General features: G+C 38.2%; 1 protein-coding gene across 1 annotated transcript in view; it reads left to right on the forward strand.

Moving 5' to 3' along the window:
- Positions 1–12,699, forward strand: part of AQR (aquarius intron-binding spliceosomal factor) — a 98,959-nt gene extending 86,260 nt beyond the window's left edge. Inside the window, exons 32-36 of the mRNA XM_058738275.1 lie at positions 61–231; positions 3,679–3,764; positions 5,045–5,219; positions 8,573–8,686; positions 10,404–12,699. Of these exons, the coding sequence (XP_058594258.1) occupies positions 61–231; positions 3,679–3,764; positions 5,045–5,219; positions 8,573–8,686; positions 10,404–10,715 (858 nt within the window). The 3' untranslated portion in view covers positions 10,716–12,699. The remainder of the gene's footprint in view (positions 1–60; positions 232–3,678; positions 3,765–5,044; positions 5,220–8,572; positions 8,687–10,403) is intronic.
- Positions 12,700–16,775: the final 4,076 nt, after the last annotated feature.

The following is a 16,775-nucleotide window of genomic DNA, read 5'->3' on the forward strand; positions in this document are numbered from 1 at the left end:
TCTCTGTGACACTGAAATGAAAGGAAATAAAGACATAATCTGTTTATGTTTACATTACAGAATCTTGGAGAAGCAGAATATGTAGTGGCACTTTTTATGTACATGTGTTTACTTGGTTACCCTGCTGACAAGATCAGTATTCTAACAACATATAATGGGCAAAAGCATCTTATTCGTGACATCATCAATAGACGATGTGGAAGCAATCCATTGATTGGAAGACCAAATAAGGTAATTTTATGAATATTATATGTTCTCTTATTCATCATGTTGGCAAGTGGAAAAATTTGTATTTATTATGAGTTATTTATGTTCTACTTTGTCTCTTTGTTATCTCCTTTCATGATGTGAGAAAATGAAATAATAGGAACTATAAATAATTCTTTGGCAGTCCTAGCTGAGATTGTTGTTGGTTTACTGTGAACTTCTGTCTCAACTATCACATTAAAGACTTTTGTTGGTGATAGTCAGAAGTAAATGATCCTGAAACTTTTTGTTGGTAAAATGAAGGATAATGAAATGACATTATTTATGTACTGTTATAATAGAAATAGAAATTATAGAACTTTTTAGCAACGTGGATGGAACTGGAGAGTGTTATGCTAAGTGAAATAAGCCATACAGAGAAAGACAGATACCGTATGTTTTCACTCTTATATGGATCGTGAGAAATTTAACAAACCCATGGGGGAGGGGAAGGAAAAAAAAAGAGGTTAGAGTGGGAGAGAGCCAAAGCATAAGAGACTCTTAAAAACAGAACAAACTGAGGGTTGATGGGGGGTGGGAGGGAGGGGAAGGTGGATGATGGGTATTGAAGAGGGCATTTTTTGGGATGAGCACTGGGTGTTATATGGAAACCAATTTGACAATAAATTTCATTAAAAAAAAAACATTTTGACAAATTGCATTTCATCAAAATTGAAACCTTCAAAAAGGAAAAAAGAAATTATAGAACGTTTTATTTTGTTATTTTGCAAAGGTATAATTTGTACTGTTTTTTACTGTATGTGTGTGGGAGAGTGTTTTTTCTTGAGAATCAGAGAAGATTGTAAAGTACCATCAGACCTGACGATTATTTTTATACTTTTTAAGTTTTTTATGTGGCATGGAGTAATATCAAATAAATATGAAGACACTTGATTATATCAATAAAGGGCTGAAAGTTAAGGATAACAAATATATTACTAATGATGAAATTAAGACCTTAGTTGTAAACATGGCTATATCAAAGTGCTCTCACTTTTTCTTGGAAATCATCCAAGAGTAACAGGAAAATGGAAGGAGAAGACAAACTCCATTGTTAGGGAGATGACATAGATCAGGTGACCAAGAACAGAAAGAATGTGGGAAGAAGAGAATTTAGGGGACCAGTCTTAAAAGCACTTTCTGAAGGTGAGTGGCACACTCTGAAGTGTAAGAGCCACCTTCTTATTATTCAACAATAGATGTGGGAATTAGAAGTGTTCCTGGTCCCAGATTGGTTCAAAGAAGCCTTCATGTTCGCCAAAAAGTAGACTCGTCTCTACAGCAGCAGAGGAAATGAGAACCTTCTGTTGTGAAAATGCAGCCTTTAGGAAACTGTCCAGCTCACCCCAGTTTAACCTCTTGCACATAGCTAATCCAAGAAACCCACTTATTCAGTGATGAAAGAGTCAGACAAAGGAACCTAGCACAAAGCATACTGACAAGACGTTTGCCTCAGATAACGCATTGTCCTGGAACAGATGAAAACATCAAATACATACTTGGCAGTGGATTTTAAAATGCTTAATGAAGTAATCATTTCTGTGAGGGAAGGCTACAAAGCAGAGAAATGGAAGAACTCGGGAAGAGATGAAATGTGAGCTGGAAGAAAATAAAACAAAAACCCAGAAATGGAGACAGTTGAAAAGAGTACAAGGACACACCGGCCACTCCATAAGGAATGTGGAGCGTGGAAGTGAGAAACTAATAGCTTTGAAATACAGAGAGTTGAGAAGTAGAACATCGGTATCTGAGTCCTTTTATTATTTATAACACAAAAGCTTAACTGAAATAATAGAAGAAAGTTACTCTCTCACACACAAGAAGACGAAAATGGAATGGCTCCAGGGTTGGGTTACAGAAATGACTCCATCATGTCATCAAAGACCAAGATTCATTCCATCCTTCTGCTCTGCCATTCTCAGTGTATGAACCCATTTCTCAGACAAGCTCTCCACACGGTCAGGTTGGGAACACATTTCCAGGGATTATATCCACGTGTAAGAGCAAAGGACTTAAATCCAAAATATAAGAACTCCTGTGACAGTCATTGTTAAATAAAGACAACCCAATACAAAATGGCAAATGAATAGGTACTTCATGCAGGAAGACATAGGAATGGCCCATAAGCACATGAAAAATGCTTACCATCATTCATTGTCAGGGAAATACAGATTAAAACTACAATGACACACCAAGTAGATTGGCTAAAATTGACGAGGTTGACAGTATACCAAGTGTCGGCAAGGATGTGGAGAAACTGGAACTCTGAATCTGGAACAGTGCTGGTGGATGTGTAAAGTGGCACAGCACCTTTGGAAAAGATTTTGACAGTTTCTCGTGAAGTTAAACATACACTTACCATACAACTCAGCAATTTCACTCCTAGATAGTCATTCAAGAGCAATGAAAACATGTTCACAAATCTACTTATACATGAACTGCAGCTTTATTCAAGGTAGCCCCAAACCAAATGCAAACTGCTGCAGCCCCTGTGGAAAACAGTAAGGAGGTTCTTCATAAAATTAAAAATAGATCTACCCTATGATCCAGCAATCGCACTACTGGCTATTTACCCAAAGAATATAAAAACACTATTTCAAAGGGATATACGCACTTAGGTACAATAGCCAAGATACGGAAGCAGCCAAAGTGTCCATGGATTGATGATAAAGAAGATGTGTACACACACATACACACACACAGTGGAATATTACCCATTAAAGAAATAATGAAATCCTGCCATTTGTAGCAACATGGTTGGAACTAGAGAGTACCATGCTAAGGGAAATAAGTCAGAGAAAGACAGATACCATATGATTTCATTCATGTGGAGTTTAAAAAACAAACCAAATGAGCAAAGGAGGGGGGAAAAAGTGTGACAAATTAAGAAACACTTCTAATTATAGAGAACAAACTAATGGTTACCGGAGGGGAGGAGGGTGAGGGAATGGGTTAAATAGATGATAGGGATTAAGGAGTACTCTTGCAGTGGTGAGCACTGCGTGATGTGAAGAATTCTGAAATCACTGTGCTGTACACCATTAAATCCTAAGTGAGAATGCTAGGTTATGTTGCTGGGCATCAAACTGGTATACCAGGTAATAAGATAAACAGGACCTGTGTCCATGGACTTGGGTCGTCTAGTGGGGGAAGACTGTTAATTCTACAGATAGTTACTTCGTTGTCAGCAGAGGTAAAGATGAGTGCTGTTAAGTGTAAATAACATGGGGACATAGTCTAATCTGGTTCCTGAGATTTATTTCATAGTGTTCATCAACTGTTTTTCTCAATTCCAAGTATATGATCATGTTTCTCTTGGGATTATTCTAATGATAAGATTTTTGTGCTGGCATATGATTTAAATGATCTCTCTAAAGTCTTGTTATGGTGCGTTTGAAAAGATACCATATTTTCCATTTTTTTTCTCCCTAGGTGACAACTGTTGACAGATTTCAAGGTCAACAGAATGATTATATTCTTCTTTCTCTAGTACGAACCAGGGCAGTGGGCCATCTGAGGTACATAAGGAAAAATGTTTATATTATTAAACTTTACTGTCTGCTTCAATTTTGAACTTCTGTAGCTAAGTGGCTTTAAATTTTTTTAAGTTTAAAGTATAATTAATTGGTATGGCAGCTTTTGGTTTAGCAGCTTTTTGTTGGAGTGTAACAATATCAGATTCTTTATGTAGTTAACTATTGTCATTGCATCTGAATTTTTTGAATCTTTATTTAGTACATTTACTTTTTAATCTTCAGTAGCAGAGACAGAATTTTATTATAAAATCTTAATATATGATGTTTTTTGGAAACAGTGTCAGAAATTAAGAGTTAAGGTGGTAAAAATAGTCTTCAGAGTACATTTCTCATTGCATAGGATTTCTGACTTTTTCCTCACACAGTCTTTCAGCCTCACTGTTAGAGGATAAAGGAACCATTTGTTCTCCCAGGATTAAGAATTGTCAAAACAAACAATAATCTATTTTTATCATTTATTGTGATGTATTTATATGCTAGAGAACTATGGGAATAATACCTTCTTATTACAAAGCAGCCATTTAGTTTTGTGTAAACTTTTATCTCATATGACTTAGTGGCAAAAACTATAATGAGAGTTCATTTTATTATTTTATTTGGTGGATATAAAGAAAAAAATTCTCCAAGCTCTCATAATGTTGTCATTTAAGTCAAAATCTGCTTGGAGCTTAGCCCCGCTCATCAGGTTCCATTAGACTGATAACTTTTATGTAAGAGTAAAAAAAGATGTAATTTTCAAGAAATTGTTTCAGAATTATTGCATTCTAAAATAGTTTGTTTTTGCTTATTTATAGCTACTGTCTAAATACAGCATCATCATGATTTATGTAATTAAAATGTCTCCAAAACTCACAGTATGAATACATGAATACTGCCTCGTGCAGTCTCCACCTTTTTTTTAATTACTGTCTAGTGCTTTTGTCTTTTTCACATTCTTAAGACGTGACTTCTTGTACCATAATACTACTGTAGCTACTTAGATCTTTTAATCAGTGCATTGGTCGTGATTCCCCCCTCACAAAAACAAAAACATGGAGGTCAGTGATAAAGCATTAACTTTACTTGGTTTAACTAGTCACACGACACTGATTAACTTAATGTTTATTCTATTAAGTTTTTAAGAAGCTTAACTTTTTATTGCCATAGCTGAACAGAAATAATGAGTGGAATATGTTAAAAAAAAAAACAAAACAAGAAAACAAGCTGCATACTTATGTTATTAATCTTGAACTATGTTAATTAATTTCGTTTGTTTTCCAAAGGGATGTCCGTCGCTTGGTGGTGGCCATGTCTAGAGCCAGACTTGGACTGTATATCTTCGCAAGAGTATCCCTCTTCCAAAACTGTTTTGAGCTAACACCAGCTTTTAGCCAGCTCACTGCCCGTCCACTTCATTTGCATATAATTCCAACAGAACCTTTCCCAACCAGTAGAAAGGTAGGACTCTTTCTTCACTGTATAGAGCAGTGCTCTCTTACAGATGATCACAGTAGCTAGGAACATCATCACATAGATCATCCGATCACTGGTTTAGAGCGCTCCTTACACTGTGGAACTGAATTAGATTTTCTGCACAAAATAACAATACATGCTAACATTGAGTACTCACTAGCTACTAGGCAGTGAGTTCTTTACATGCATGATCTCACTTTAATAGTCCTTTTCAGTAAGGTTTCTTATTAACTCCATTTTACATATGAGGAAACTAAGGGTTAGCAAAGTTAAGTAGTTTGGTCATGCATCTCATAGATGGAGAATCCAAGATTTGAAAACCCAGGCAGTGTAACTCCAGAATCCTCCTTGTTAATCACTGTACTGTACTGCCTCTCTTCAGCTTTTTAAGGAGAACTTAACTAATTACTTGATAACAGAGTAATAAATGGTTTAGCTCTTGGAGAACCCTTTCTTACCTACATTTTTGGAGAATGTCAGAGGGAATAGCACATACACTTAACAAAGGACGTGCTCAGAAATGTCATTGCCTCCTCATCGCTGCTACTGTTGTTAAACCCCTCATCTTTGCTCCCCTTTTCCACCCCCACCCCAAAAGGTGACCAGTCCCTTTAATTTCTGGTTTATGCTTCCTACATTCCTTTTGCATAAAGGAGCAAATAACCTGATTATTTTTTTATATTGTTTTCTTTCTTACATAAAGGTTAGCATACTCATTAATCTTTAGGTTGTGACTTTTGAGCTTCACATTTTTCATTTAATGCAATGTCTTAGAGATCCATTTGGGTTTTAAATAAAGCTGTTTTCAATGTTCACAGTACACTTATTTGTCCCCCCTACTCCCCCTTTTGAAGAAAAGATTAAATGCTGTGTGTTTGTTTTATAATAAGGCTGAGTACTTTTTTTTTTAACTGCATTTTTTTTTTAAAGCAATGCTTCTGTAGAGGAATAGAAGGATGAGGGTGGAATGATATGAGGGGGTGGAGTCATGTAAAGCCTTGAATGTCAGCCTCTGAAGTCTGGACACAATCCTATGGCTCTGAACTTCTCGTTCTTTTGTGGGCTGATTATTAAACAGGCAGATTCCTAACACAGGGTCTGAGGCAATCTTTTTATCCAAAGGCTGCAGGGACACACCTGGAGACACGTGGAGGAGATCAGGCAGTACCAATGAACAGAAGGCTTAAAAACTAGTGCCTTACCCAACACCATGGAGTCAAGCCCTTGGGGGACTACCTGAGAGCATCTCCCCACCTTCTGCTCAAGAGATCAGTGTTGGAGCCGGGCGGGGCTGTGCCACTAGTGCTGCGTCTCAGAAGAGGCAGCTCCCAGCAGAGCCACCAGAAAATAAGCAAACAAACAAAAACAAAACAAACAAAAAGCCTTCCATGTTGTAAAGGTAGTATTTCATAGTTGTAACAGCATGGCGGTCTTGGCACACCAAAGTGGTGACCATTGCAGAAAGTGACCATTATCAAAAGAACACCTACTTACATGTAATACTACCGTCCTGCCTAATTCTGAGAAATACCATTTAATGCACTTCGTATTTCTGACGTTACATGCCTTAATTTGTTACTTTATGGTAAAATTTTTTACCTTTATAGTCTTCTGATTACTTCTACAGTGAGAAAGGGTGAGACTTTATAAAATATTTTAGAGTTGACTATAAATAGGAAAGTTGTTCATCTTTATTCTAGGATGGTTTAGGAAGAAATGCACATTTTTTATTGTCTTCATTCATGCTTTACCACTTTAGAGCAGTGTTTCTCAGATTTTTGTGGGAAACGACTGCATCAGAATCCCCTCATTCTGTGTTAGACCTACTGAATCTGGGATTCCCACAATTTAAGTCTCCCCCAAAGAGTTCTTAGATACCACAAAATTTGCACTTTAGACTAGCATTTGACCATATGCTTTATTAGGGAAAAATTTCTTGAATATTCACCCTTATGACTAACAAGTCTATATATTAAATACCAGTAATATTAGCTTATTTTTAGAAAAAAATAGGAAAAATAGGTTTAATATTTTCTTTCTGAATCAAATTGAAAATTGCCTTTGTTGCATACAAGGTATTAGAGACAATACTTTAGACAATGTTGATTTTTCTTTCTATTCAACTGATCATTTATCTCTTACTCTTCTGCATGAATTAGACCAAAACTCATAAATTTTACTTACCAACCTGAAATTGTATTATAAGGTAGTAACTCTTAGCTTTCTTCTAGTCTCTTTTACTAAATTTAAATTGAATCACTTTCTCTTTCTGAAGTCCTTATTGGACTCTCACACTTAACATCTTTTTTTTTTTTTTTAAATCTTTTATTTTTTTTTGAGAGAGAAGGGAGGACAGAAGATCTGAAGCAGGCTATTTGCTGAGAGCAGCAAGCCCGATGTGGGGCTTGAACTCACAAACTGCAAAATCATGACCTGAGCCAAAGTTGGATGCTCAACCGACTGAGCCATCCAGGTGCCCCAGTCATTCACACTTGTTTCTTTTTTTTTTTTTTAATTTTTTTTTTTAACGTTTATTTATTTTTGAGACAGAGAGAGACTGAGCATGAAGGGGGAGGGTCCGAGAGAGGGAGACACAGAATCTGAAACAGGCTCCAGGCTCTGAGCTGTCAGCACAGAGCCCGACGTGGGGCTTGAACTCACGGACCGAGAGATCATGACCTGAGCCAAAGTCGGCCGCTTAACCGACTGAGCCACCCAGGCGCCCCCACACTTGTTTCTTAATGTCCTGTGACTATTCTTGTCCTTCTTGTCCTTTTTTTTTTTTTTTTTTTTTTTAAATAGAGAAAACATGAGCGAGAGGCAAAGGGAGAGAGAGAATCCTAAGCAGGCTCCATAACCACGGAGGAGCCCAACCTGGGGCTTGATCCCATGACCACAAGATTATGACCTGAATGGAAATCAAGAGTCAGACATTTGGGGCACCTGGGTGGCTCAGTTGGTTAAGCATCTGACTTCAGCTCAGGTTATGATCTCACGATTTGTGAGTTTGAGCCCCGCATTGGGCTCTGTGCTGACAGCTCATAGCCTCAAGCCTGCTTCAGGTTCTGTCTGTCCCCCTCTCTCTGTCCCTCCCCCTTCATGGTCTGTCTCTCTCTCTCAGAAGTAAACATTAAAAAAAAAAAAAAAAAAAAAAGAAAGAAAGAAAAGACAAGGAGTTGGACACTTAACCCATTGAGCCACCCAGGCACCCTGTCCTGTTACTGTTCTTATGTCCTCCAAACCCTAGTGCTTATACATAAGACATGGGCTTCTAGAATGTTCGCTTTTAGCATATTAACTTTCTTACTGTACTTAACTTTCTTTTTGCCTTCTTCTAGAATGGAGAGAGGCCATCTCATGAAGTACAGATAATAAAGAATATGCCCCAGATGGCAAACTTTGTATATAACATGTACATGCATTTGATACAGACCACACATCATTATCATCAGGTGAGTTTTCTCAAAATTCAGTCTTATTTTTGTTGTTGTTGTAGGAAGAATCTTTGCCTTTGGAGATTATACCTTTAAAGTACTTGATTGCTGTGGGAAAAAGGCTAAACCAAACAGGGTTGTTGTTATTCATGTAACATCCATTTATTTAAAGTTTATTTATTTTGAGAGAAAGATTTAAAAACACCTTGGGGCGCCTGGGTGGCGCAGTTGGTTAAGCGTCCGACTTCAGCCAGGTCACGATCTCGCGGTCCGTGAGTTCGAGCCCCACGTCAGGCTCTGGGCTGATGGCTCGGAGCCTGGAGCCTGTTTCCGATTCTGTGTCTCCCTCTCTCTCTGCCCCTCCCCCGTTCATGCTCTGTCTCTCTCTGTCCCAAAAATAAATTAAAAACGTTGAAAAAAAAAATTTTTTTTTAAAATAAAAAAATAAAATAAAAAAATAAAACACCTTTATGTGGATAGAATTTGGCAAACAATAAGTTCTACATATTTAAGTATATAATTCAGTATGTTCTGACATATGTAAATACCTGTGAAGCCATCACTGCAATCAAGATAATGAACATACTAATTATTTCCAGAAGGTTCCTAGTGCCGCTTGGTAACCCCTCTGATCTTTCACCGGTCCCTTTCCCACCTTCTCCAGGCCCCCAGGGATCTTCCTGTCAATCGGTATACTGTCATTTCCTTTTTATTGACAAATAATGTTCCATTGTATGGAGGTACCAAGTGTACCCGTTGACCTGTTGCTGGACAGTTGAGTTCTTTCCAAGTCTGGCTATTACAAATAAAGCTGCTGTGAACATTCTTACACAAATCTTTGTATTTTCTTTTGGGTAAATTCCTTAGGAGTAGAATGGCTGAATAATGGAGTGAATATGTATTCAACTTTTAAAACATTTTTTTAAGTTTATTTGTTTATTTTGAGTCAGAGAGCGTGAGTAGGGGAGGGGCAGAGAGAGAGGGAGAGGATCCCAAGCAGGCTCCATGCACAGAGCTTGACACGAGGCTTGAACTCACCAACTGTGAGATCATGGCCTGAGCTGAAATCAGGAGTCCAATGCTTAATCAGCTAAGCCATCCAGGTGCCCCTATGTGTCCAACTCTTTAAGAAACTGCCAATCTGTTTTTACAAAGTAGTTGCACCATATTGCCAGCAACAGCGTGTGAGAGCTGTAGCTGCATATCCTCACCCACACTTGTCATGATTGGCCTTTTTTATTGTAGCTGTTCTAAAGAGAAGGCTAAGCATGTGGAGCTGCTCCAGTGTTCTGGTGGAGTGAGACAGAAGCTTTGTACCATGCTGTTCCCTCTTGGCCATGGTTTTGTCTGAAGGCTTGGTTCCTCCCCTCACATGGCTCCTTGATTAAAGTTGGCCCTTTCTTGAGCTGTTATCGGTCAGTCCTAACGAGCCAGTGTTTTTGCAGAAGTGTTATAGCAGATATTTTTGCTTTTTAGCTTTTTTAAGCTTATCAATTTTTATATTATTTTCTTCTCTGAAGATTTAATATGTACTTTGATCTTTGGAGTCAGGAAGACCTAGGCATTGTCGTCAGAGTTGTTACGTTTGTATTATAATATGGCCAGGAGTGTTTTGGAAAACTCTAGATTGAACAATATCTATTAAGAAAATAACATTAATGTGAGAGTTTAGCTTTGTAAGCCAGTGTTTTTCTTTCATTTGAGTTCATATTGATGTTTTCTTTTTTTTCATTAGACTTTATTACAGCTACCACCTGCTATGGTTGAAGAAGCTGAGGAAGTTCAAAGTCAGGAAACAGAACTAGAAATAGAAGAAGAGGCCAATCCTCCCCAGGCTGATCTGTCCAGTCTCACAGATGCCAGCTCCAGTCAAGAATCCTCAGCCTCTCAGACTGAGACCACCCCCGATCACACAGGAGCTAGTTCCAATCCAGAAGCTGTCCCTCCTGTGTCTGATACCACTGTTTCTATGGCAGGACCTGCAGCTGTACCAGCAGAGGCTAACGCCCCCCAGCATGTCACACCTGCCTCAGAAGAGACCAAGTAGCCCAACTGTAGCCTTTCTTAGGGAGGACATTTCATTCATAAAGTCTAAGTAAAGCTGCTTTTTGTATTTTATATTTGCTTCTGCTATTTTAAGGGTACTAATTAATGTTAAGTCCTTATTTTTGTTAATTGATCTCCGTGCTTGTCTTCTTGGATATGTTTAAAAGAAAATTGTATGTGTATGAGCAACTTCAGTTTCATTTCTTCAGTCAGAAGGGCAAATAGCCATTCCTTTGATATCTTTATAATTAACCAAATATATCTTATTCATACCTACATTAAAAGAATTTGCTATAGAATATATAAGACATACTTTACATTTTCAGTGAACTTCTCTAAAGAAGGGGATCAAATACACTGAAATCAACCATAAGCACCCTTAAGTAAGTGTTCAAATTGGGGAGGAAGTTGTTTCTTCTGTTACAGTATCAGATACTCAAATTGTGATTCCTTTTTTCTTACCTTTCTTGGCTGTCTTCCTTGATGTAAAGGCATTAACAGCCATAGATAGGTCTAGATTTCTCTGATCAAAGAGGCTACATGTATTTCCTGCCCCAAAGTCTCATAATGTATTGGAACCACCTAGAGTGTCTGTTCATTCTTGGGGCCACTCTTGACCTGATAAATCTGAATCTCAGGGTTAGGACTGGGTATTTGTATTTTAGCAAGTGTTCCTAATGTTTGAGTTGCTGGCAGAGTGGCATCAAATCAAGCTGGTAAGGCTGAGCCAGGGTATGTCATTCAGCTGAGCAAGAAGATCTGGCAAATCCGTCTGGGCAGGAAGAAAGATCCAGAGTCTGGGCAGTGAAAGTCAGTGAACCCAATTCCCCTATATAGGATAGAATTCTCACAATGCAGAGGTTCTGAATCTTCTGCCCTGTTTAGTTTTCTTGGTAGATAACCAGCCACAAGGAGACCTTAAGGTAAAATGTGCTCTAGATTTGGGAGGGCAGAGTAGGACCTTGCTACTCAAGTGTGATTTGCAAACTAGAAGTATCAGCATCCACTGAACCTTGTTAAAATTGCAGCAGTGTGGACTCTACCCCAGATCTATTAAATGTGAATCAGCATTTCAGCAAAGTGTCCAGGGGACTTATATGCGCTTTGTAGTTTGCGAAGCATTGTTCTGAGGTTACTATACTGTCCTCAATGTGAATGAAAGGTAGAGTAGATTCTGTGATGGTAAAATTAATAGTGTGACTGATGTTTTCTGACATGGGACCTCTGCTTATGAAGTTTCCTGGGCGTGGTGGCCAGAAGAGAGATGAATAAGGTAGGGAGAACTTGCCCACTACTTCTCTTCCCCATTTAGATGTCTGCTAGAGTGGCTAATGCGGAGCATTTCCCCCAAAGTATCCCCTCTCGTGCATCTACCTAAAGGTTTGACCATGTATAAAGAACCTTTGAGGAAATAGGCAAGAACTGCACACTGCCACTGAAATGCTTCTAATCCTGACATATTGAAGGAATGGACTCTTATAAAGAAATTAAACCAAGAAAGTCAAGTTAATGATTTTTTGACTGACTAGTGTTTGCTCACCTTTCCCAGGCTGTGGTGGAGATGAGTCAGACTCTCCTACTACACGGTGTCTTCCTTCATCAGAACACAAGAAAAGGAAAGGGAAGGGATGATGAGGGGAAGGAAACGCCAAGGAAACTATACTGGAAAGTCTTTATCTATTTGTTATCAGAGTAAGGAATGAGCCAGATAGTCTGTTACATAATTTCTCTGATTATAGGAATTTGGAAGCAGGTGTTTTGGGCATCTGTATGAGGAATAGGACTCACAGAATTACTTTCATCTGTGAATATCTAGTATCGGGCTAAGCAAGAGAGAAAGAAGCTTTACTGTATTACTGTGTGTCGTGGAAAAGATTGATGTTTCTCTCTACCTGTTAGAGGATATGAATCATGATACCTGCAACCAGAATAAGCAAACTGTTGGGCTGCTTTCTCATGAAGTAAACCATTTTGCAAACACTATATATCACTCTGTCTAGCTAGTGACTTACTTTTTTCTCTGCTGCTTGATTTTCAGTCACGCTAAAAGAAAATTTAACTGGAAGATGGGTGAATCCTTTGCCTTTGTCAAAGGAATTTTAGAAGGGATGATAGTGTTGGGATTTGAATTACTTAAATAAAATTTTTTAACATTCATTTTTGAGAGAGAGAGAGAGAGAGAGAATGAGCGGGGGAGAGGAAGAGAGAGAGGGAGACACAGAATCTGAAGCAGGCTCCAGGCTGCAGGCTGTCAGCACAGAGCCCAATACAGGGCTCGAACCCACAGACTACGAGATCGTGACCTGAGCTGAAGTCAGACACTTAACCAACTGAGCCACCCAGGTGCCCCAGGATTTGAATTATTTTAAATTGTTTATTCACAGGAATGATCAGTGAGTTGCAGTTGACTATAGAATTTTGGAATTTTTAAACGAACTTAAGAGATCTATTTTTATTTTAATTAATGAGGAAACTGAGTCAGATAGTCTTAACTAAGGTGGCAACTATGGAAGAACAGGTTAGAATCCAAGTCTATAGTCCTAGGGCAGTGTTTTGTTCATTATTTTTTGTTTTGTTTTGTTTTGTTTTTCAGTCAAAAACACAAGCATGATTGCTTCATAAATTCAAGAGTTTTCCATTTGGGATTACAACAGACACAGGTACTCTAGCCATGTGACCATTTCAGACTAGTGTTCTCATTGCCCTCCATCCTGTTTGCCATATCTGAATATGTCATGATTTTGGAAACTATTTTTAAAAGCAGACCAAAAAGATGTGTGCAAGTGAATGAGCATGAAATGAAGCAATTCAAGTATTTAGACTTTTTTCCACAAAATGCTGAGTTAAGAAAGTTCATTACCAGCAGTTGAGAATAAATAGCTCCATTGATTTGGGCAAATGAATGAGAGGATCTAAACATTATCAGGCCTCTTGAAGTTAGTGTCATGATAAAAGTTGAGATGTTGTGCTAGGTACCGAGAAAAATGGCATAAGTGGGTCATTTGTGCTCCTATATAAATGGAGGTTTTTTTATGATCGGGAAACTGCATGATACTATAAAATAGACTTTGGACTCTTGAGCAGACCTGGCTCAAATTTTACCTCATTTGCTTATCAACATTTGGTTTGACCTTGAATACATTTTATAACTTAAGCCCCAGGTTTCTTTATTCTCAAAATTGAAAAAAGGTCTGTTAATGACAATTAATTTGTTAATATTTGTGAAAATATTTTGCACCTGGGTGGGTGTTCAGCAGATACTAGCCCTTCTCTCTCCGTACCCCCCCCCCCAACACACACATTTTTGAGACAATAGAAGATAATTGCCAACCAGTCTTCTGACTTGGGTGCTTAGCTTTGCCCCTATTCTGAGAACATGGAAGATGATGAAGGGGACATGTGGCAGCAGCTGACATTTGAGGATCAAAGATCAAGTCTACTGATTGGGAGTGAGAATCAGTATATTGAGGATCACAATACTGAAGATGGTCTCTGCTGAAATGAAAATTCTGACAGAACAGAATAACCAGAGGGATGATACTAGGTTCCATCATGCTTCTGATGTATTGATCACTTCCGTCAATTCTGAATCCTGTACACCCCACCCCAAATCCTCTAATTGTTGCATTTAGTTAGCTTTGTGCCTCAAATGCCCTTTTTCTTTTTTATCTTGCAGCCACTCAGATGACATTTTTAGAGATGTTTCTTCGGTTAACATAAGATGAGATTTTTTTTAAAAAGCTGACCCTTTTGCGTGAGCCAGAAGAGCAGTTAAAGATAAGCAGTGCCTTGCTTCCTGTGAAAAAGGCTTGGCAGTTAGCCTTTGTAATTATGAAGCAATCATGTTAATAGATGTTTAAGAATAATGGAACTGGAGCTGTACTGAGCCAAGGATGGAATGAACACATGAGACCATTTTTTCTTCATCCGTTGGTACTCTTCAGTGTCCGAGGAGGGGATTTAATTCAATGGGATCCAGAAGCTTTGCACACTTTGGTTTGCTTCCTAGGGACACAAACCAGAGCTTAGTCCCCTGGAGCAGGACTCAGAATGTAGCATGGTTACTGCTGACTGATACTGTGCCAGTTTTATTCAGTTCTCCCATCTTTTGGCTTATACTTACTTCCATGGCTGTTCAAACTTCTGCATTACATACGAAGGTGGCTAATCCCATTACTTCTCAACATATGTTACAGGAAAACACTAGTCTTGAAAAACATGCTCCATGGTCAAATAAGGTTGAGGAACACAGTGAATTATTCCCGTTTTGCAGAAACATAGTGCATTGTTAGTTAATTAAATGTCCTGAGAACTCCTGCTGGGGAAAAAAAAAAAAAAAACAAAACCATGTTTAACTCAGCATTTCCCAAATTCTTTGGACATACAACTTTTTTGTTTTTGTTTTTAAATAAGACATCTTAGGGAACTAAATGCAGAACACGGTTTGGGAAACAATATCTTTGCCAGAGCATTTGAACTTTGATTTCCCCCTTAGAAAATTAAGGGGATTATAATATGGCACCCTGAAATGTGCCATTTCGGCATAAGGGTTATTTTGAGCTAAAGGCCATTGAGAAGCAGCAGATGCAGGAAGAACTGTCTGTCCTCTGCTTCTGCCAAAACTCAGGGCATAAATATCCCTTCATAAAAGAGACATAAATTTTCATTTGTCAAGGTGTCCCCTCTCTTCTGTACTAGGAAGAGGACAGTAACCTTTATTACTGGAAACAGATGGCACTCAGCTGAGTCCGCATAAACAAACCTTACTAAAATCACCCTTCATCCATTTCCACATTTTTTACTTGCCCCCAATTGGCCACTTCTAAAAGCCCCAAGCCCCTTTTTGTTTGCCTATTTGCTTCAGCATTTATCCCTCTTTGTTAAGATGGTATATAAACTTCTAAGCCTAACAGCTTCTTTGGGGTTTTTACCCAAAATGGATGTAAAGTTGAAAGTATTAGTTACATTTTTATGCCTCTTCTATTAACCTGTCTTTTGTTGGTTTAATTCACAGGCCCCAGCCACCAACCCTAAAAAGGTCAAGGTAAAATTTTTCCTCCCCTACAAAAACAACAAAAACAAAAAAAGGCTCTTAACTTTTTTTTTCCTAATTAACCAGAGGCTGAAGTAACAGAGCTGAAGAAAAAACTAGAGGTGAAGTGATTGGTACAAAATGTCATATTGTGTAATTTGTTGAGTGTCATGTATTAATAGCAACATCCTGAAGATGCAAATGAATACAAATCTGATCAGTGTGCCATGACATTCTTTCATGTAAGCCTCCTAAGAAAAGGTCACTGAGCATTCTCTGTTTAGATTTTAATTTTAGACTCCAGTATTTCACACTAGACCTTTCTCATTTCTTACCAAGCAGTGAAAGAACAGTTCTTATTTCCAATATGTCTTGTTTTCTCAGCCCTTTAAATGCATGTTTCTTCAAAAAGTTTAAGTTTCGAGAAGGGAAAAGAATGGGCAAGAAGGGTAGGCCAGAGATAATACAAGAAAATAAAGGCAAATACAGGAAATGACAAAACTCCTCCTTCCTGAGAACATTTAACATAAAGGACCCCAAAAGTTACCTTGCATTAGACATGTTGAATCCTCTCATTTGATCTCCAGAGGTGACTGTGCCCACCATGCCTCTCCTCTCTGTCTTTAACTTACAGAATACACTCACCTAACACTTCTTGAAGTGCATTTAAATTCAAGAGCCTCAGTGGTAGCTGCTGCTTCTTGGGAGATGCCTGGTTTAGTATAAACAGCTGTTTTGAGAAACTGCTTTTACTGACATTTTGAAAAAATTAAAAGTTCTGGATAAGAATTGATTGTATCAAATACTATCTTTTTCTACTTTGGTTCATTAGTTCATTTTGGCCACTTGGGAAGGTCTTTTTTTTTTTCCTTTTTAGTTCAGTTGTTCATGAATAAGTGTGCTTCCTGTACTACTATATTCTCGTTACCCCTTTGCTTCCGGAGTAGCTTCCAGTGTGGTTTTCTGATCCCAGACTGGCCCGAGAATAATAGTGGAACAGGAGTAGTCCTAGTTAATTTGCATTTTGTT

This window comes from Neofelis nebulosa, chromosome 7 (assembly GCF_028018385.1).
Source record: "Neofelis nebulosa isolate mNeoNeb1 chromosome 7, mNeoNeb1.pri, whole genome shotgun sequence".
NCBI classification, from domain to species: Eukaryota; Metazoa; Chordata; class Mammalia; order Carnivora; family Felidae; genus Neofelis; species Neofelis nebulosa.